At 47.0% G+C, this 21,437-nt stretch overlaps 1 protein-coding gene across 2 annotated transcripts in view; it reads right to left on the bottom strand.

Moving 5' to 3' along the window:
* Positions 1–8,392: 8,392 nt before the first annotated feature.
* LOC119975036 (galectin-4-like) overlaps positions 8,393–21,437 on the bottom strand; it is a 36,447-nt gene continuing 23,402 nt past the window's right edge. Inside the window, exons 8-13 of one of the 2 annotated variants that reach the window (XM_038814494.1) lie at positions 20,950–20,994; positions 20,818–20,856; positions 20,675–20,713; positions 13,149–13,237; positions 12,548–12,716; positions 8,393–8,632 (exon numbers count right to left, since the gene is read on the bottom strand). In XM_038814494.1, coding sequence (XP_038670422.1) covers positions 8,486–8,632; positions 12,548–12,716; positions 13,149–13,237; positions 20,675–20,713; positions 20,818–20,856; positions 20,950–20,994 — 528 coding nt within the window. In that variant the 3' untranslated portion in view covers positions 8,393–8,485. The remainder of the gene's footprint in view (positions 8,633–12,547; positions 12,717–13,148; positions 13,238–20,674; positions 20,714–20,817; positions 20,857–20,949; positions 20,995–21,437) is intronic. The other variant, XM_038814495.1, reaches the window with a different exon arrangement.

Here is a 21,437-nt window from a genome sequence, read left to right on the forward strand (position 1 = left end):
CTTTTTATTTGTGTTTCTGTCAACACTTTGGTTAACCAGTCTAGTGTTTCTCGCCTGCATCTACAAGCACTGTCATCAGGTTTAAGGGGTACTTTTCCAGACAGTTTGGTTACAAAGATAAAGAAACAAGTCAACAATATCAAAAAGAATGGAGATAATTGGGCTGAACCAGTCAGGTCTCGGTGGGTGGCACACTTGCCTCTTGAATCCAAAACCTTCTGACTTAAGTTCCACCGCAGTGACTTGAGCATCTAATTCAGACTGATATGCCAGTACAGTAGAATTCATCAAGTGCAAAAGAAGACCATTCAGCCCATTGGGGCTGCACCAACCCTCCGAAAGAGCACTGTATTGTTATGGGCCAGGGTTTAGAGAGCCCCAAAGTGATCATAGAGTTCACCTGACCCACAACTTTGAATAAATTGTGGTTATGGGGAGCACACGGCCCTACTTTGCAGGTGTGATGCAACAGAAATCCACAGTACTTTTAAATTAAAACACTTGTTTATTACGAAACCAGTTAACACTTTATAAACCCACAGTAAACATCTTAACAACTATCAACACCAATAAATCCCCCAAAGAATACCGTACTCTCTAAGTAACTCTTAATCTTTCCTTGCAACATCCATAAGACAAAAAGAACCCTCTTTACAGAAAGACATCAGTTTTAACTTCACTACTGAGAACAGTTACCACTTTGAAATCATCAAATGAACATTCATAAGCTTACAGATTTTCATACACATCTTGCTGTGATTGCCGCTTTTCCAAATCTAAAACGAAACTAAACACCCCCTGTAGCAAACAGCCTAAAGCGAAAGTAAAAGCAGACAGCCCAGCTCCACCCACACTCTGACATCGCTGATAAACACCCATTACTTAAAGGTACATCCACTATAGATATTTTTCTAAACATCCATTTCTTAAAGGTACTCTCACATGACAGTATCTAGGCCTGCTCCCCCACCCTATCCCCGTAGCCCCATGCATTGATCATGACACTAAGGGGAAGTTTTGCACGGCCAATCTACCAAACCTGCACAGCTTTGGACTGTGGGAGGAAACCGGAGCACCCGGAGGAAACCCACACTGACACTGGGAGGATGTGCAGACTCTGCACAGACAGTGACCCCAAGGTCGGAATTGAACCCGGGTCCCTAGCACTGTGAGGCAACAGTGCTAACCACTGTGCCACCCTGAGGGAGTGCTATAGTGTTGGAGGTGCCATCTTTCAGGTGAGTCTTTAAGACGTATATCCTCATCCAGTTGATGTGAAAGATCCCACAGCATTATTCTGAAGGAGGGATTGGTGAATTCTTATATCTCAATCAAAATGACCAAGAGGATTATTTGGTCAACACCTTAATGCTTTGTGGGATTTTGCTGTGCACAAAGTGGCTGTTATATTTCCTACAATACAACAGTGACTATGCTTTACAAGTACTTAATTAGCTATAAAGTGCTTTGGGATATTTCGAGGTTGTGTGAAGTGCTGTATTAATGCATTTTCTCTGTTACAATGCTCTATCACCACAGAATTCATCCATTTGAAAAACATCTTTGTCAAATAAATTTAGAGTAACCAATTATTTCTTTCCAGTTATGGGGCAATGTAGCGTGGCCAATCCACCTGACCTGCACATCTTTGGGTTGTGGGGGTGAAACCATGCAGACATGGGAAGAATGTGCAAACTCCACACAGTGACCCGGGATTGGGATTGAACTCGGGTCCTCAGTGCCGTAGGCAGCAGTGCTGACCATTGTGCCACCGTGCTGCTCAGGCTAGATGGATTGGCTATGCTAAATTGCCCCTTAATTGGCAAAAAAAAATGAATTGGGTACTCTAAATTTATATTTAAAAAAAAGATGTTAAAACCCAACCTCAGCACAGCACACTCTAAAACAACACGGGGTCTTTACATCTCCCAACAGAGCAATCAGAGCAAGGCCCCTTATTAGAATCAGAGCGATCTTAATCTTAATTAACATCACAAAAGCAGACTATCTGGTCATTAACTGTTTGAGGCAACTGACTATGGGCAGATTTGCTGCTGTTCCTATATTCCTGTATGCAACAGTGAACACACTTCAAGCTATACTTTAAGACATGTAGTGCTCATGAAAAGTGCTCTATAAATATCTGTCTTTTTTTTCAGGGGGTTCAGCGATGGTACCGCCCTTAAATGTCAAGAGGCGAAGGTTAGATTCTCCCTCTTGTTGGAGATGGTCATTGCCTGGCACTTCTGTGGCATGAACGTTACTTGTCACTTGTCATATGGGGAGGCAGTTGCATAGTGGCATTGTCACTGGACTACTAATAGCCAGGTGGCGAGTGGGTACCAGGTTCAAATCCCACCATGGGAGATGGTGAAATTTGAATTCAATGGTTAAAAAAAAAGTCTGTAATTGAGAGTCTAATGTAAACCATGAAACCATTATCGATTGTCATAAAAACCCATCTGCGGCAGCATGTGGCGCAGTGGTTAGCACTGGGACTGCGGCGCTGAGGACCTGGGTTCAAATCCCGGCCCTGGGTCACTGTCCGTGTGGATTTTGTATAGGCAGGTTAGGTGGATTGGTCATGCTAAATTGCCCTGAGTGACCACAAAGGTTAGGGGTTAGGGTGGAAGTGAGGGCTGAAGTGGGTCGGTGCAGACTCGATGGGTCGAATGGCATCCTTCTATATGTATCTTCTATAATCTATGTCTGCGTGGATTTCACCCCCACAATCCAAAGATGTGCTGATTAGGTGGTTGGCTGCGCTCAATTGCCCCTTAATTGGAAAAAGAAATATTTTTTTAAAATACAAAATTTAAAAAAATATCTGGTTCATTGATGTCTTTTAGGGAGGAACATCTGCTGTATTCTGATTTGCCCTCTCAAATGGCTTAGCAAGACACCGGTATCAAACCCAGCCCTATCAACCCTGTAAAGTCCTCCTTAATCTGGGGGGTTATGCCAAAATTGGGAGAGCTCTCTCAAACTGGTTCCATGTCCAAATGCAACAAGACCTGGACAACATCCATCCATACATGGGCTCACATGTGGGAAGTAACATTCGCACCACACAAGTGCCAGGCAATGATTATCTCCAATAGGAGGGACTCTAACCATTGACTCTTGACATTCAATGGCATTAACATCGCCAAATCCCCCACAATCTGGATTTGGATTTTGTTTATTGTCACGTGAACCTAGGTACAGTGAAAAGTATTTTTCTGCGAGCAGCACAACAAATCATTAGGTACATGAAAAGAAAATGAAAGAAAATACATAATAGGGCAACACAAGGCACACAATGTAACTACATAAACACCGGCATCGGGCAAAGCATACAGCGGTGTAGTGTTAATGAGGTCAGTCTATAAGAGGGTCGTTTAGGAGTCAGTCTACATCCTGGGAGTTACCATTGACCTGAAACTGAACTGGATTAGCCATATTAATAATGTGACTACAAAAGGTCAGAGGCTAGGAATCCTGGAAGAGTAACTCACCTCCTGACTCCCCAAAGCCTGTCCACCATCGACAAGGCACAAGTCAGGAGTGTAATGGAATACTCTCCACTTGCCTGGATGAGTGCAGCTCCAAAAACACTCAAGAAGCTCGACGACATCCAGGACAAAGCAGCCCCGCTTGATTGGCACCCCAGCCACATTCACCCCCTGCATCACCGACGAACAGTGGCACCCGTGTGTACCATCTACAAGGTGCATTGCAGGATCTTATGGCTTCTGCTGGAGCGTCGTAACAGTGGAGATGGGGATGACGGTCTGATGTCATCAAGAGTACTGTCTGGCATTGGCTGGCTCGGAACGTCCTGTGGACTAATGGACTTGGTCAAGTCCAGTGTGGGAAACACCGGCTTTGTAGGCCGAAGCATTAACAGATCCCGGCGGTTAAGGCGAAAGAGTACTCCCGCTGACGGCTTGACAATGTAGGACTGCGGTGCCTCCTGCCTGATCACCGTGGCTGGCTCAGACCATCCGCCTTCTGGGTCCCTGATCCTGACGATGTCGCCCATGTTCAGTGGCTTGAGTGGGATCACATGTTGACCGTAGTATTGTTTTTGTTTGGACCGTCGTACCCATGTTCTGTCGAGTACCAGAGCGTTAATCAGGGTCTCGGAATTGAACCGCCGGTCAGGTTGTCCAGATGTTCCTGCCAAAGAGCATCTGCGCTGGCGACAGTGCTGAGCTCAATGGGGTTGCTCGGTAGGATAACAGCGCTAGGTTGATGTCTGAGCGTGAATCTGTTACCTTGCTAATAAGCCGTTTAACCATGTGGACACCCTTTTCCACTTTCCCATTTGACTGTGGGTAGCGCGGACTGGACGTTACATGCCGAAAGCTGTATCGATCTGAGAACTCTTTCCATTCCCAGTTCGCGAAACAGGGACCATTATCTGACATCACCACACGCGGGATTCCATGTCGCGAGAATGTCTCCCGGCACGCCTTGATGACAGATGAAGACGTGAGATCATGGAGTTTCAGTACCTTCGGATAGTTTGAGTAATAGTCCATGATCAAGACGTAATCACGCCCTGTGGCATGAAATAGGTCAATGCCCACTTTTGTTCTTTATACTATGCGGGTTGATGTCTTTGACAGGTGTCACATGACATGACCATGTCCGTTATGTCTTGATTCATGCTGGGCCAGTACACAGCCTGTCATGCTCACCTTTTGCATTTCTCAATGCCGAAGTGGCCTTCATGAATCTTACGTAGCATCTCAGCGCGGAGTGTGGCCGAAATCACAATCTGCGCATTGCGTAGCAGCCGGCCGTCAACATCAATTGACATTCTGAAATTGTGGACATTGTCCCCTGGTCCAACCGTGCTGGAGTAGGTGCAGCACCCTCTGTAAGGTTGCATCTTTCTGCGTCTCCTGTCGGATGAGGCAAAGCTTCTCATCTGTAGCAGGCAAATTCTCCGTGCATAACTGTGTTTGGGCCTCGATTTCTCTGATAGGGGCTGATGCTGCGTTGTCAGTGCCAATTGATCGGGACAGTACGTCGGCGATGGCAAGGACTCGTCCCGGGGTGTATATTAGGGTGAAATCATCCTGTTGCAGCTTCATCATGATGTGCTGCAGACGAGGTGTCATGTCATTTAGATCCTTGTCTATGATATGGACCAACGGTCTGTGGTCGGTTTCCACTATGAACGTGGGCAGGCCGTACACATAGTCATGGAACTTCAGAATCCCAGTGAGGAGTCCGAGACATTCTTTTTCGATCTGTGCATATCTGCACTCAGTTGGGGTCATGGCCCTGGACGGGTATGCCGCCGGGACCCAGTCAGACTGGTCGTCCTGTTGGAGGAGAACGGCGCCAATCCCATCCTGGCTGGCGTCAGTGGAGATCTTGGTGGGTCTGGTTGCGTCAAAGAAAGCAAGGGTCGGTGCCCTTGTTAGTTGCTGTTTGAGATCCACCCATTCATTTTGGTGATGTTGTGTCCACTCAAACGCAGTGGTCTCTCGTAGGAGATTGCGTAAAGCTGCCGTCCGTGTGGACAGGTTTGGGATGAACCTGCCGAGGAAATTAACGAAGCCCAGAAATCGTAGCACCGCCTTCTTGTCGTGTGGAGTCTTCATGGTCCAGATTGCAGCGATTTTCGCCTCATCAGTGCTGACGCCCTGAGATGATATGGTGTCACCCAAAAAGGTTACAGACTCCTGCGCAAATGTGCATTTTGCCTGGTTCAGTTTCAAACCGTATTTATTTTTTTATTTTTTTTAAATTTAGAGTACCCAATTCATTTTCCCAGTTGAGGGGCAATAATAAAGTGGTTGTATTTGCCACACTTTAAACATTGTTTTCCAGAAGCTGGACATTGCCCTTTTAAGTGGGTGTGTCCGCAGCAGGGACACGTCATGACGCTGTTCCTCCACGCTCGCGCATGCCCAGTAGGCCTTTCTTCCGTGTCGAATCTTCAGGAGAACTGCGCATGCGTGTGGCCTGCATCCAGGTTCACGTACGCGGGATTGCCGCTAGAGGAGCGCCTTCTGGAAGCCTGGGCCACCATTTTGACAGGCTCAACCTCGTGGTGAAGGCCTTGGTCCCGGTAAGTAAACTCCTCATATTCTTCTTTGCTTTTTTCATAAGTAGAGCATCTTTGCATGGCTGTTTCTAGGGTTAGGTCTTTTAGTTTTAATAAGGATTTTCTAAGTCCCTCATCAGATATACCATTGACTATCTGGTCTCTGATGAGGGAGTCACGGAAGTTTTCAAAGTTGCAGGATTGAGCTAGTAATTTTAAACCAGTTACAAAACTGCTGAAAGATTCTCCCGGTTTTGGCAAGCGCCTGGTGAACTTGAATCTTTCAAATATCTCATTGACTTCAGATTGACAGTGCGTTTCAAATTGTTTGATGATTATTTCCAGCTTGCCCTTGTCCTCCCCTGCCAGTAAAGGAATGATATATTTCTAATGCCTGCGGCCCAGCCAGGGATAAGGGCAAGGCTATCTACCAGGTATCAGACGCTGAGGTTAGATCCTTAGCTTCTAGATATATTTTGAACTGTTGCATAAAAAGTTTCCAACTGGAATGCATATTACCAGTGGTCTTGAGCAGGCGTGGAGGTTGGATTGGGTCCGTCGTGCCGATTGGTATCTGAAGGGTCCGAATGCTGCGAGGCCATCCGTGGTCGAATGTCTGGTTTAAGTTCTCTTCTCTTGCTGTTGTCTAGCTAGCTTGCTGAAATCACTTCTGGTACCATATGTTCTCTAAGTCTGAATGAAGACTGTAGACTTACAGTTAACACAAGCTCTTTATTCAAAGGGTTCGTTCTGCTTCCAGAGCTCAACTAGATGTAAAACAGTCAAGAGGTATGACCACTGAAACTAAGCTAAACTGCCTATGCTGAGCTGTCTCTGTCTGCTGCTGCTTACTAGCCCTGTGCTTCTCAAAGAGGCAGATCCTGCCTTGGGCTCGACCCTTTATACCCGTCTCTGATGCTGCCCTCTAGTGATGCTGTGGCTGTTACATCTGTGCTGCAATCCCTGGTGTATGCGCAGATGTATGTACAGATGTACAGATCACTACAGACTCTACTTCAGAGAAGTCTCAGCTGGTGAAGGAGAAGAGGGGAAGATTGCGGGTAGTAAGGGATATGGTAACTATTAGTCTGGATCCATGAATGAGAGAGACATGAACACCAAGACAAAGATCATAAGGAATGAAGTTAAATGAAGAGGGTTGCCAGTAAGATACAAAGGCAGTGATGTTGTGGTAATGTCATTGGACAAGTAATGCAGAGACCCAGGGTAATCCCCAAATCCCACCACAGCAGATGGTGAAATTTGAATTCAATTTTAAAAATCATGAAATCTTTGTCAATTGTTGTCAAAACCCATTTGGTTTGGTTCACTAATATCCTTTATGGAAGGAAATCCATGTCCTTACCTGGCTTACGTGTGACTCCAGACCCACAGCAATGTGCCTGAAATGGCCTGGTAAGCCACTCAGTTCAAGGGCAATTAGAGAATCCCCCCGATTCACAACAGTTTTGTTAAGGCTCCTTGATGCCACACTCGGTCAAATGCAGCCTCGATGTCAAAGGCACCTTACCTCTGGAATTCAGCTCTTTCGCCCATGTTTGAATGCACGCTGTAATGAGCCCACATCCAATGAATTAACAAAAAGTTAGGAATAAAGGAGAAATTCTAACCAAAAAGTCGAGTTATTAAAAGACTGAAGAAGATGTTTAAACTTGACATCAATTGTTTGGTGTCGAGAAGGATTTTAGATGAGAAGTTGCTCATCAGGGGTAGATAGGAACATGTTATAGATTGTTATAGATTGCGTAGCAGAGTTATGACAGTGGCCATTGTTATGAGATACGTCTCTGAAAAGAGAAGGGATTAAACGTAACGGTGAGAAACCTGGCTGGTAGGGATTGAGGCCAATATAGAGGTGGCGAGATCTGCGAGCATTGTAGACAGATATATCTGCTCGCTATGAAAAGGTAATCAGTTAGGATACATAAAAATACAGAAACCACAACCATCATCTGCCATTTTGTGAAAGATTTATTGGCATAATACAACTCAAGTGGTTAACGGCAGCAGTTATTGGCAATGGGTGGAATTTTCATTTTTAAGGGGGAAAAAAATATTTTTGAAGGACATTAATAAAGTATCAGATCAACACGTAGAAATGTCCATCGGGAAAGATTCAAACATTGAAGCTACAACCACATTTATCACTCAGTGTGAAATCCTTTCTGAACTTTCCCAGTTCGGTGGCCCCGAATTCTGAAGCACTGGGGAAGACTTGCCTGCTCCGAACTCCAAATCTCACTGGGATTGCTGCATTCCCCCTTTAATACCAACCCCCCTCCCACTCTTCCCACCAGTGCCCCCCCCCCCCCCCCACCTCCACCCACCCCATCAGCACCACCACACATCCAGCGGCTGCAGGTACCAGTTGTGATGTGACAAACACTGAAGGCCGAGTGGGGTTTCAGACTGTGGGCTTTAAATGCGGATGTTGGCGAGAGTGACGTCCCCATCGATTTGCAGTTCGTTGATCTGCTGGATCGGCTGGAAACGGTGGTTGAAATCAAAGGCGTGACGTCCATTTACAGACACTCTGAAGGAGGAGGCCTCGCACAGAATGGTAACCTGACAGAGCAAGAAGGATACACAGCGGGTGGTCAGATTAGCTCCCAGCGAGATTCTGTCCCGTCGCGACCCAGCCGTATCCTGGAACACGACCGGGAACAACCACGCAGCAAAGAATACCACCTTGGCTCCGACTCCTTTCCCACACAGTGCGAGTGGAGAGGGGGTAAACAAGCGCTAATCAGCAACTGATAATGCTCGTCACATGAGGAGCGGTTGAAGACTCTGAGTCTCTACTCTTGGAGTTTAGAAACTTACAGGATACTGAGAGGCCTGGATAGAGTGGATGTGGAGAGGATGTTTCCACTGGTAGGAAAAACTATAACCCTAAGGGCACAGCCACAGACCAAAGGGACCATCCTTTAAAACTGAGGAGGAATTTCTTCAAACCAGAGGGTGGTGAATCTGTGAAACTCTTTGCCCCAGAAGGCTGTGGAGGCCAAATCACTGGGTGTCTTTAAGACAGAGATAGATAGGTTCTTGATTAATAAGGGGATCAGGGGTTATGGGGAGAAGGCAGGAGAATGGAGATGAGAAAAATATCAGCCATGATTGAATGGCAGAGCAGTCTCAATGGGCCGAATGACCTAATTCTACTGCTAAATCCTATGGTCTTATGGGTGGATCACATTTTTATTTGTGGATGATGACATGTGGACTCCAAGGATTAAATTGCAGGGAAGTTGACACAAACTAGGAGGCATTCTCTGGATTTTAGAAGGCCCAGGCTGATTAACTGAGGTTTTCAGGAACTAAGAGGAACTGAGGAGGTAGATAGAAAATATTTTTGTTGGTTGGGGAGTTGAGGGCCAAGGACATAGCTTCAAAATTAGAACCACACCTTTCAGGAAGGTCGGGAATACTTTAGCACATAGAGGTGGTATGAGCTTGGAACTCTCCTCGGCCAGTAGCAGTTCATGAAGTTCAGTTGTTAGTTTTAAAATTGGAGACTGATGGATTGCTGCTCAGTCCCAGGATGCAGGGTGTAATTTGTAAGAAAAGTTATTGCCCATCCTAAGCTTCCGTTGACAAGGTAGTAGTGGTGAGCTGCCTCCTTGATCGAAGGCAGTCCATCTGGTGATTAGACTTTGCAGCATTTAATGCAACTGGGTGGCTTCCTCGGCTATATCAGAGGGCAGTTTATAGTTAAACACATTGCACTCTGAGTTAGAGAGAGGTGCGCAATGCAAACTGGCGATCGGTGCACACTGCCCTCTGGTGATCGGCGTGCACTCCATTCTAGCAAGCGGCGTGCACCACGCTCTGGTGATCGACACGCACTGAGCACTAGTGTAGGTGCACCTTGTGAACTAATGATGAGTGTGCACTGTGAACTAGTGAGAGGTGTGCACTCGAGATAGGTGTGCGCTGTGCACTCGTGATGGGTGTGCGCTGTGCACTCCTGATGGGTGTGCGCTGTGCACTCGTGATGGGTGTGCGCCGTGCACTCGTGATGGGTGTGCGCTGTGCACTCCTGATGGGTGTGCGCTGTGCACTCCTGATGGGTGTGCGCTGTGCACTCATGATGGGTGTGCGCTGTGCACTCATGATGGGTGTGCGCTGTGCACTTGTGATGGGTGTGCACCCGTGATAGGTGTGCACTGCGAAGTACTGATAGTTGTACACTACATTTTATTTATTTAGCGAGTGCAAAGTCCCTGACCCGAGCGGTTTCTCCCAGTGCTGCTGTGTTGAGCGCGGATAGGCCTCCGATGATTCTGTGGATTGGACGTTCTATAACGTGGTGCATAGCTTGCTCTCTCCCACAGGGGCGGCATTGCAAACCTCTATCGTTTGCTGGGTGTTGCAGGTCGGCTGAAATGTGGAAGACTGATGTTTTCCTAGACAGGGAGCCAGGAGAGTGGTTTCTAGTGCAGTGTTCCAGTACTGATACCACATGGTATAATTCAGCTGGATGTCATGTGTTTGTGTGTGTGTATGTATGGGGGGGGGGGGGGGGGGGGGGGTTGGAGGGTGGTCACCCCACGTTGAGCTGGCTTGTTTGCCAATCAGGTTGATTCTGGCCCTGAGCTTGGCTGCAGTTGTTTGTTGATGTTCCCGGGAAGATCAGTGTCCTATCTAAAGTCACTCAGAGATATGTTGGAAATGGGAGGGGCTTTACCTTGTAGCCATTCATTTGTTAAGCTCTGTATTGGCATTTACATTGTAAAGATGGAATAAGCTGGACACTGTTTTGTGCAGGGATCAGCTCGTGTTGCCATGTGCTGCAGTATTGTTCACGTTTTGACAAGAACTCGTTTAGGGTCAGGTCCAAGGTGTGAAGTCGGAGACTTAAATTGCACTGTGAATTAGGAATAGGTGTGCACTGTGAATTCGGAATAGGTGTGCACTGTGAATTCGGAATAGGTGTGCACTGTGAATTAGGAATAGGTGTGCACTGTGAATTAGGAATAGGTGTGCACTGTGAATTAGGAATAGGTGTGCACTGTGAAATAGGAATAGGTGTGCACTGTGAATTAGGAATAGGTGTGCACTGTGAATTAGGAATAGGTGTGCACTGTGAATTAGGAATAGGTGTGCACTGTGAACCAGGAATAGGTGTGCACTGTGAAATAGGAATAGGTGTGCACTGTGAAATAGGAATAGGTGTGCACTGTGAATTAGGAATAGGTGTGCACTGTGAATTAGGAATAGGTGTGCACTGTGAATTAGGAATAGGTGTGCACTGTGAAATAGGAATAGGTGTGCACTGTGAAATAGGAATAGGTTTGCACTGTGAATTAGGAATAGGTGTGCACTGTGAATTAGGAATAGGTTTGCACTGTGAATTAGGAATAGGTGTGCACTGTGAATTAGGAATAGGTTTGCACTGTGAATTAGGAATAGGTTTGCACTGTGAATTAGGAATAGGTGTGCACTGTGAATTAGGAATAGGTGTGCACTGTGAAATAGGAATAGGTTTGCACTGTGAATTAGGAATAGGTGTGCACTGTGAATTAGGAATAGGTTTGCACTGTGAATTAGGAATAGGTGTGCACTGTGAATTAGGAATAGGTGTGCACTGTGAATTAGGAATAGGTGTGCACTGTGAATTAGGAATTGGTGTGCACTGTGAACTGTTAACTAGCAATGGGTGTGCACTCTGAACTGTTAACCAGCTGAGCTGTTAACTAGCGATGGGTGTGCACTCTGAGCTGTTAACTAGCGATGGGTTTGCACTCTGAGCTGTAAACTAGCTATGGGTGTGCACTCTAACTGTTAACTAGCTATGGGTGTGCACTCAGCTGTTAACTAGCTATGGGTGTGCACTCAGCTGTTAACTAGCTATGGGTGTGCACTCTGTGCTGTTAATTAGTGATGGGTGTGCACTCTGAGCTGTTAACTAGTTATGGGTGTGCACTCTGATATTTAACTAGCTATGGGTGTGCACTCAGCTGTTAACTAGTGATGGGTGTGCACTCTGAGCTGTTAACTAGTGATGGGTGTGCACTCTGAGCTGTTAACTAGTGATGGGTGTGCACTCTGATATTTAACTAGCTATGGGTGTGCACTCAGCTGTTAACTAGTGATGGGTGTGCACTCTGAGCTGTTAACTAGTGATGGGTGTGCACTCTGACATTTAACTAGCTATGGGTGTGCACTCAGCTGTTAACTAGTGATGGGTGTGCACTCTGACTGTTAACTAGTGATGGGTGTGCACTCTGAGCTGTTAACTAGTGATGGGTGTGCACTCTGAGCTGTTAACTAGTGATGGGTGTGCACTCTGAGCTGTTAACTAGTTTTGGGTGTACACCGTTGTGCTTGCTCTCTCCTGTATTCCACCTACAAACCGGTTCAGAGGCACATGGCAAAGGCACACGGGAACGGCACATGGCACACGGGAACGGCACACGGCACACGGGAACGGCACACGGCACACGGGAACGGCACACGGCACACGGGAACGGCACTCACCTCGAATGCTTGGCCAGGAGAAAAGAGGTTTTCAGCCAAAGTCCTCTCCTCGGTGCCCCAGGAATTCTGCTGGCAGCTGTTTCGGACAACAGCGGTTTCGGTGCGGAATCGAGGGCTGATGTGCAGAGCGATGTCGAGAGAATCACTCGGCTTCAGGTTGATACAAAAACTGTCAGAGAGGCAGAAAACGCAAGAGTATTGGCGCAGGCCTTCCCATAGAGCACTGTGCACCACAGGAGATTGGACATCAATACGGATTTCTAATTTGTGGAGTAGAGCTATTGTCCCCCATTGTTCTCCCCAACGACGCATCTCCCCCCCCCCCCCTCTGAACCAACAAGGAAAATTTGTAGCCTCCTCCAACAATCCAGGTCCACTCTAATCTGGTTATGGAGCCTGCGTAGAGCACTACAAAGCCTGACTAGGTGGAGAACCAGCTCTAAACTATCCTCTGTAAAACCACCAAGTTTTAGATCCTCCGATGCTCGCTGGGAAAATGGCCATGGAAATTCCAGCTCACACAGTCAGCCTCAAACATTCCCACACTGAATACCGATCGGGCCCCTGCTCGATTAAACTGGGAGTGGCAGAAGTCACCTACTTGTCACAATTGGGGTTGACGGTCCCCTGAATGACGATAGACCTGGAGACAAAGAGGCCGCCGGGGATCAGGGCCTTGTACGGAACTTGCTGCAAGAAAACATATTTTTGAAAATTAAAACAAACAAAAAAAAAATCAATCATTCGTAGGGCGACCACAATCCGTCCAAACTGGCCAAGTGAAATATGAAGAAATGTTGCAGAAGTGTAGTTTCGATAGATTTAGTGTGGCCATCATTGTGTAATCTGAATCAATAGGTTATTGGCATTTTGAGCTAAATTGATGAAAGCCATTTAAAAAATAAATCAACCTGCATTACTAAAACCCAGTCAGATTAGCTACATAGCCTTAAATGTGAGAAAATTAAAGAATAAGCGATTTGTTAATAGATGTTTAGCACAGTGGGCTAAATAGCTGGCTTGTAATGCAGAACAATGCCAACAGCGCGGGTTCAATTCCTGTACCGGCCTCCCCGAGCAGGTGGCAGAACGTAGCGACTAGGGGTTTTTCACAGTAACTTCATTGAAGCCTACTCGTGACACTATCGATTATTATGTAGTACTCAGTCTGGTATTGTAATCTGTAACACAGTGGTTAGCACTGCTGCCTCACAATGCCGGGGACCCGGGTCCCATTCCCGCATTGGGTGGCTGGCTGTGTGGAGTCTGCACGCCGGTGCTCCGGTTTCCTCCCACAGTCCAAAGATGTGTAGGTTAGGTGGGGATAGGGCGGGGGATTGGGCCTAGGTAGGGTATTCTTTCACAGGGTTGGTACAGACTCAACGGGCTGAATGGCCTCCTTCTGCACTCGAAGGATTCCATGGTAAATTCTATGGTTTAAATGTGTACAACTTTTATAATTATAAGCACACTATACAATTGGGGCCAGTTTAGCTCAGTGGGCTAGACGGCTGGTTTGGAAGGCAGAACAAGGCCAGCAGCGCGGGTTCAATTCCCGAACCGGCTTACCTGAACAGGTGCCGGAATGTGGCGACTAGGGGTTTTTCACAGTAATTTCATTCTTGTGACAATAAAAGATTATTATTTATTAATTATCACCTGATTTTAATAAGAATCCTTAAACGGCTGTGAGAAATTTAAGATGCTGCCTTGCCAGGAAGGCTAATAAAAGATAACATGAACTTGTTCGCCTCGGCTGAACGAATAAATAGGCTTCAATTCAAGCTGCCTCAATTAGAAATTACAGACAATTATATTAGCCAATTGTTGGTCGACACTAACTCAAGATAAGAGACATATAGCTGAAGAGAAGCCACTGTCTTAGAATTGAGACAACCTGCATAATTATAAACCGATTAGCTGTCTTCCAACAATCGACTAAGGAGGGCTTTCCAAGATATATAAAAGGGGTTTCGAGAAGCCATACTGAGAGAGAGGTGTTAACACGGTGTGCATGTTCTCGGGGCTGTCACTTCATGTCCTGATCTGAGAAGGGTGCAGAGAAGTCTGTTCAATTGTTAAAATTAAGCGTTTTCCTCTTACGGTTCCTTCACATTTTGCTTTTTATTTTTCTGACCTGTTTAATGGTTAATAAACTTTTTGAATTCACTATTTAAAGTGTCGTTTTTTTTTTGCCATGTTGGGACGTTTGTAGAACCCGGTGTGATTTACATTTGCAAACATGTGAATCCCATCAACGTAAGATCAAATAAATCTAAGTTAGAATCATAGAATCCCGATAGTGTGGAAGGAGGCCATTCAGCCCATCGAGTCTGCACCAGCCCCTCGAAAGAGCACCCTAATTCGGCCCGATTCTCGACCCTATTCTTGCAAACCCACCCTAAGGGACAATTTAGCATGGCCAATCCCCTCAACCTTCACATCTTTGGACTGTAAGTTGTAACACGAAGTCCAGCAGTAAGTACTATGGGAAGAGTTGATCAGAGGCACTGCTGCATGTTAAACAGGGACATGAGGTGAAAGGGACACAAGTTTAAATGGGTAGAAGTCAAATGTTGGGACTGATGTCAGGAATTTATTCTTTAGCACCTGGAGTGGACTGCTGGTCATTTGTCAAGACAAGGGGAAAAAACCCTGAGACCCATTTTGTGGAAGAACTGTAGATTGTGACGGAGAAGGGGCAGGGTCATAAGTCTTCCGGCTTGGCCTGAGCAGAGATGAGCCAGCCTCAGACAGAATCATTCAGAGAGAGGAGCAGCATGGTACTGCAAACTGGCGCTGTCACCTGCATTGCCCATGGATTACAACTAGACTGAAATAAGGACACTTGAGTTATTGTGTGGCTTGGACAACACTTAAAATCAGTTCCTCCCAAAAGTTTCAGAGCAAACGTATCGCCAAGGCCTGTCAGCAAAATCATTCTTCTTAACAGCTCCTGCTCATTATCAGAGAGATGGTGCAGGGGACAGTTTCAAAACTTTGCAGAGGATACAAAACTTGGAAGTATTGTACACGGTGAAGAGGACAATGTAGAACTTCGAAAGGACATAGACAAGATGGTGGAGTGGGCAGATAGGTGGCAGATGAAGTTTAATGCAGAGGAATGTGGGGTGATGCATTTTGGCAGGAAGAACATGGGGAGACAATATAAAACAAGGGGTAAAATATTAAAAGGGGTGCGGGAGCAGTGGGACCTGGGAGTTTCCGTGCATAAATCATTGACAGCGGCAGGACAGGTGGAGAGCAGTTAATAAAACATTTGGTATTCTGGATTTCATTAATAGGAACATAGAATACAAGAGCCAGGGGGTTATGCTGAACTTGCACAAGACACTAGTTAGACCTCAGCTGGAATATTGTGAACAGTTCTGGGAGCCACACTATAGGAAGGATGTGAACACATTGGAGAGAGAGTGGGGAAGAGGTTTACAGGAATGGTTCCGGGGATGAGAAACTGCAGTTATGAGGATAGTTAGATGGGAATGGTTGGGACTGTTCTCCTTGGAGAGAAGAAGCTAAGAGGAGATTTGATAGAGATGTTCAGAATCATGAGGGGATAGAGTAGAAATGAAATGAAAATCGCTTTTGGTCGCAAGTAGGCTTCAATGAAGTTACTGTGAAAAGCCCCGAGTCGCCACATTCCGGCGCCCTTTCGGGGAGGCCGGTACGGGAATTGAACCTGCGGTGCTGGCCTTGTTCTGCATTACAAGCCAGCTGTTTAGCCCACTGTGCTAAACCAGCCCCTGATAGGGAGAAACTGTTCCTGCTTCCAAAAGAATCAAGAACAAGAAGGCATAGATTTAAGGTGATTTGCAAAAGAAGCAAATGTGATGCGAGAAAAATCTTTTTCACACAGCGAATGGTTCCGGTCTGGATCGCAAGGTCTGAGAGTGTGGTGGAAGCTGGTTCAATCGAGGTGTTCAAGAGGACATTAGATGATTGTTTGAATGGAAACAATGTGCAGGGGTGTGGGGAAAAGGCAGGGGAATGGCACTAAGTTAGGATGCTTGTTTGGAGAGCTGGTGGGGACATGATGGGCTGAATGGCCTCCTTCTGCACCGTAACAATTCTGTGATTGTTATAACCAAGTGGCCTTTATCCCTGGGTTTCCAGGTGCTCCGTGGGTGAGAGAGGTAGGGACAAGGATCCTCACATATTTCTGACTCCCAAATGGGCAGACTGTTGAAGATATTTAGTCACTGTCCCAACTCAGACTTTACAATACAAGCAATCGGGCATAAAGCTAACCAAGGGGTCCACCCCAATAATATTAACCATCGAATAGGGTGACTGATGAATGAATTCACCATTACGCCTTGCATTGGGGGTCACATCTGTGTCACCTCTCTTGTTCTGCAGACGTGAATGTCCTTTACAGAAAGTACGCTTTATATTCCAGCTTTTTCATTTTGTTTCAGATTCATAGAATCCCTACAGTGCAGAAGGAGGCCATTCAGCCCATCGGGTCTGCACCGACCCTTTGAAAGAGCACCCTAGCTAAGCCCAAACCCCACCCCATCACCCCCACTGGGGGGCAATGTATCATAGCCAATCCACCTAACCTGCAAATCCTTCGACTGCGGGAGGAAACCGGAGCACCCGGAGGAAACCCACGCAGACACGGGGAGAACGGGTAAACTCCGCATAGACAGCTGCCCGAGGTCAGAATTGAAGAGGTGGAGGAATATCCTGATGGGTCAGATGATGTAATGTGGGAGGAGAAATGTGTGAAGCATAAATCCTGATGTGTCCAAACGACTTGTGTTTCTGCTCCTGGTGGAATCCATACAATTCAACATCAATTGTTTGGACTGGCAGAGCCTTTCCCTCTTTCTCCAGTAGAGGGAGCCAGCAGCCAGTGAGCTGTCTGGTTCTTTCGGATGAATCCCCGGGGAAGACAGCACTGGGAAAATATTTCCAAATTAGCCTGGAAAAGGAGCGCTCCATTTTCCACAGCGACTTGTCAACACAACGCCAAGAACTCAGTGACGGCCGAATAGCACTGGACTGAGGCTCTCAACTGGCAGCACACCAGCAATGGGGCAAAAGACAATCCCTGGGTCTGTGTGTGTGCCGCAGGGACGGAAAGGCAGCTCCATCTCGGGGGTGTCGCGCCAGCGGATTTCACTCGCCACCGTGACGGAAGGAGCCGCAATTCAATCAGATCAACCAGACGCCCCGGTTGGAGGAAACTGATGAACCGGCTGGTGACGCCCCCCGCAGCTGAATAGCCTCACACCATCCTGTCTTTTGTACGGGAGCTTTGCCACATGGCTCAGGTAGCACTGGGCTGCCTGCCCGCCCCACACGGGGGTCAGCAACTTCAGATGAGAGAGGGTTGACTGAATGAAGGGGGAGACTGTGTGTCTGAGATGGAGACAGAGAGAGAAAGAGTAAGAGAGAGAGAAATAAGCACGAAAATGAAAAAAATGAAATGAAAATCGCTTATTGTCACGAGTAGGCTTCAATGAAGTTACTGTGAAAAGCCCCTAGTCGCCACATTCCGGCGCCTGTCCGGGGAGGCTGGTACGGGAATCGAACCGTGCTGCTGGCCTGCTTGGTCTGCTTTAAAAGCCAGCGATTTAGCCCAGTGAGCTAAACCAGCCCCTAAGGAGTGTTATGTCATAGATCATAGAATTTACAGTACAGAAGGAGGCCATTCGGCCCATCAAGTCTGCACCGGCTCCTGGAAAGAGCACCCTACCCAAGGTTAACACCTCCACCCTATCCCCACCCAACACTAAGGGCAATTTTGGACACTAAGGGCAATTTACCATGGCCAATCCACCTAACCTGCACATCTTTGGACTGTGGGAGGAAACCGGAGCACCCGGAGGAAACCCACGCACACAGGGGGAGGATGTGCAGACTCCGCACAGACAGTGACCCAAGCCGGAATCGAACCTGGGACCCTGGAGCTGTGAAGCGATTGTGCTATCCACAATGCTACCGTGCTGCCCCATTGTCCAAAATAATAATTTGGTGAAAGGTTCAAAAAGTGCTTCAATGGGGGGGGGGGGGGAACGACATGGAAGCACAGTGGTTAGCACTGTTGCCTCACGGCGCTGAGGAGCTGGGACCGATTCTGTGGAGTTTGCACGTTCTCCCCGTGCCTGCTTGGTTCTCATCCCCACAACCCAAAGATGTGCAGGGTCGGTGGTTTGGCCACACTAAATTGACCCTTAATTGGAAAAAAATTATTGGGTACTCTAAATTTTAAAACAAGTGCTTCAACAAGAAAACTGTCATTGTTAACCAAACACTGACTTGATACGCAGCAGGGTGACTATTCTAAAACTGTTGGGCTGGAGAAAGGACACCTTGCCCACACTTCGAGAGGCCTTGGTAACCTTGGGGGGGGAGGGAGTGGGATCGGAGCTCCTGGTCATTAGAATGACTGGAAATTCGGCCGTTGGCTTCACTCAATTCTGGTGCTCGGTTCCCAAAAGCCACATTAATACACCGCAGGGAACAGTGACTGCTGTGATGGAGGTAAACACAATTCAAATAATAATAATCTTTATTAGTGTCACAAGCAGGCTTACATTAACACTGCAATGAAGTACTGTGAAAAGCCCCTAGTCCCCACATTCCGGCGCCTGTTCGGGTACACGGAGGGAGAATTCAGAATGTCCAATTCACCTAACAGCAGGTCTTTCGGGGCTTGTGGTTGGAAACCGGAGCACCCGGAGGAAACCCACGCAGACACGGGGAGAACGTGCAGACTCCGCACAGACAATGACCCAAGCCGGGAATCGAACCTGGGAACCCTGGCGCTGTGAAGCAACAATGTGTTACCATGCCGCCCATAAATGCAAACAAAGTCCAATATTTCACACAGAAATTTTGATCTTTGATTTCTAGTGAGATGACCAATTGGCCCACGGCATCAAGCAAGTGCATTCATTGTGTTCCACTTGACTCTCACCATGTAAACCAAGCAAAATTCTGAAAAAAAAGGGACAGGCATTCTTCTGAAAGAACTCATAAACCGTTAAAAAAAAATGATAGCATTGACTTTGCAACCCGACTTTCTCAGGCTACTGGAAGCTTTGCACAACCAGTGAGTTTATTTCGCAGTCGTCGCAAAAGGCGAATGTGGGAGACAACCTGCAGCACAGCAAGATCCCGCAAACCAGAATCAACCGCTCGCCGCAGGGTGGAGGAGACAGAATTAAAGTCGGTAGGTTTTCCCACTCTCAATCTGTGCCAGTTGGAATATGCACCTGTGGCAGGGGTGGGCATGGGGCACGAGCAGGATGGGGCACCACCCAGTCACTCTCCTCCGCGCCAACAGCCTGGAGGCAGCAATAATAGGTCAAAGTCACCGATGGGCACTGAGCCTTCGGTCAGCGAGCCTACACAAGGATTCATTCCCCACTGTGGGAGAAGATGGGAGAGGATGAATGCAGCAGGTATACAACAACAACTCTACATTTATATAGTGCCTTTAATGCAGTCCAATGTCCCCAAGTCTGTTCATGGGAGTATTATCAAACAAAAACTTGACACCGAGCCACGGAGTAGGACAGGTGACCAAAGCATCTAAGAAGAGGAGGAGGAGGAGAGAGGTCAAGAGGCGGAGCGTTTTAAGGAGAGAGAGTTCCAGAGTTCAAGGCTTAGGTAGTTAAGGCACGAGTGTCAATGGCGGAGCGATTCAAACCGGGGAGGGGGGGGGGGGGGGGGGGGGGGGGGGGGGGGGGGGGTGCAAAAGGCCAGAATTCAAGGATCGTAAAGATCTTGGAATGTCGTTGGGCTGGAGACGTTCACAAAGGTAGGGAGGGAGAAAGTCGAGATAGAGAGGGGATTGGAATAGTCCGAGCTGGAGGTAATAAAATCATGGATGCGGCTGTTCGCTGCCTCACGGGGTCAGAAACTCAATTTCAGGCCAATGGGAGGGGTGGGATGAGGGGGAACCAGTGACCAGGAAAGAGTTGGTGACAGCGGCTTTGGTTTGCCAAATTTAATAGAAGGAAATTGCTGCGTGTGCAATATGGAATGGCAGACAATTAGTGTGACAAATCAGAGAGAGTGGAAGGGTCGGGAGAGGCCATGGTGATTCAGTAGATTGGCCAATGTAACTATGAGCAATCAATCTAAACTTACCAAATTGGCAAAGGCAGGTGGGGCAAACATGGAATCAGCCTGGAATTAAACAGAGAGAGATCGTCCCATCAGGAAATTGACAAAACAATTAGAAATTCCAACGTTTGATCTGCGTAATCGTTTGAGGAGAGGTTGAAACTTACCGGATTAGCAAAGGCAGGTGGGGCAAACATGGAACCCGCCTGGAATCAAACAGAGAGAGATTGTCCCATCAGGAAATTGACAAAACAATTAAAAATTCCAACGTTTGATCTGCGTAATTCTTTGAAACTTACCGGGTTAGCAAAGGCAGGTGGGGCAGACATGGAACCCGCCTGGAACTGAGGAGAGAGTTAATGAGACTTGAAGTGAGAAGAAAGATTAAGATGGGGTTTGACCAGTGTAACTATAACAAGTTATATTTGTGTAGCACCCTTAATATCACAAAATAGCTCCTATGACACTAAACCACATCAAGAGACATTAGGTCAGATGAACAAAACCTTGGTCAAACCGATTGGTTTTAAAGAGCCTCTTAAATTAGTAAAATTAGGTAAAGTGATGGAGAGTTATAGGGAAGGAATGCCAGATTGGTCTCTGGTTGGAGAAGATTAAGTTTGAGTTGAGGGGGTCAGAGGAGGGCTTCGAGATGCAGTGGGGGTTGTTCATGACGCTGCTTAAGGAATTGTTCGTCGTGGGGGAGGTTGATAAAAGAGGAAATACTGTACAAACTGTGGGCTGTGATTGTATGGAGTGTGTATTTCATATGTTGCTGTTTTTACAC

The sequence above is a fragment of the Scyliorhinus canicula genome, chromosome 12 (genome assembly GCF_902713615.1).
Source record: "Scyliorhinus canicula chromosome 12, sScyCan1.1, whole genome shotgun sequence".
In the NCBI taxonomy this organism is placed as follows: domain Eukaryota; kingdom Metazoa; phylum Chordata; class Chondrichthyes; order Carcharhiniformes; family Scyliorhinidae; genus Scyliorhinus; species Scyliorhinus canicula.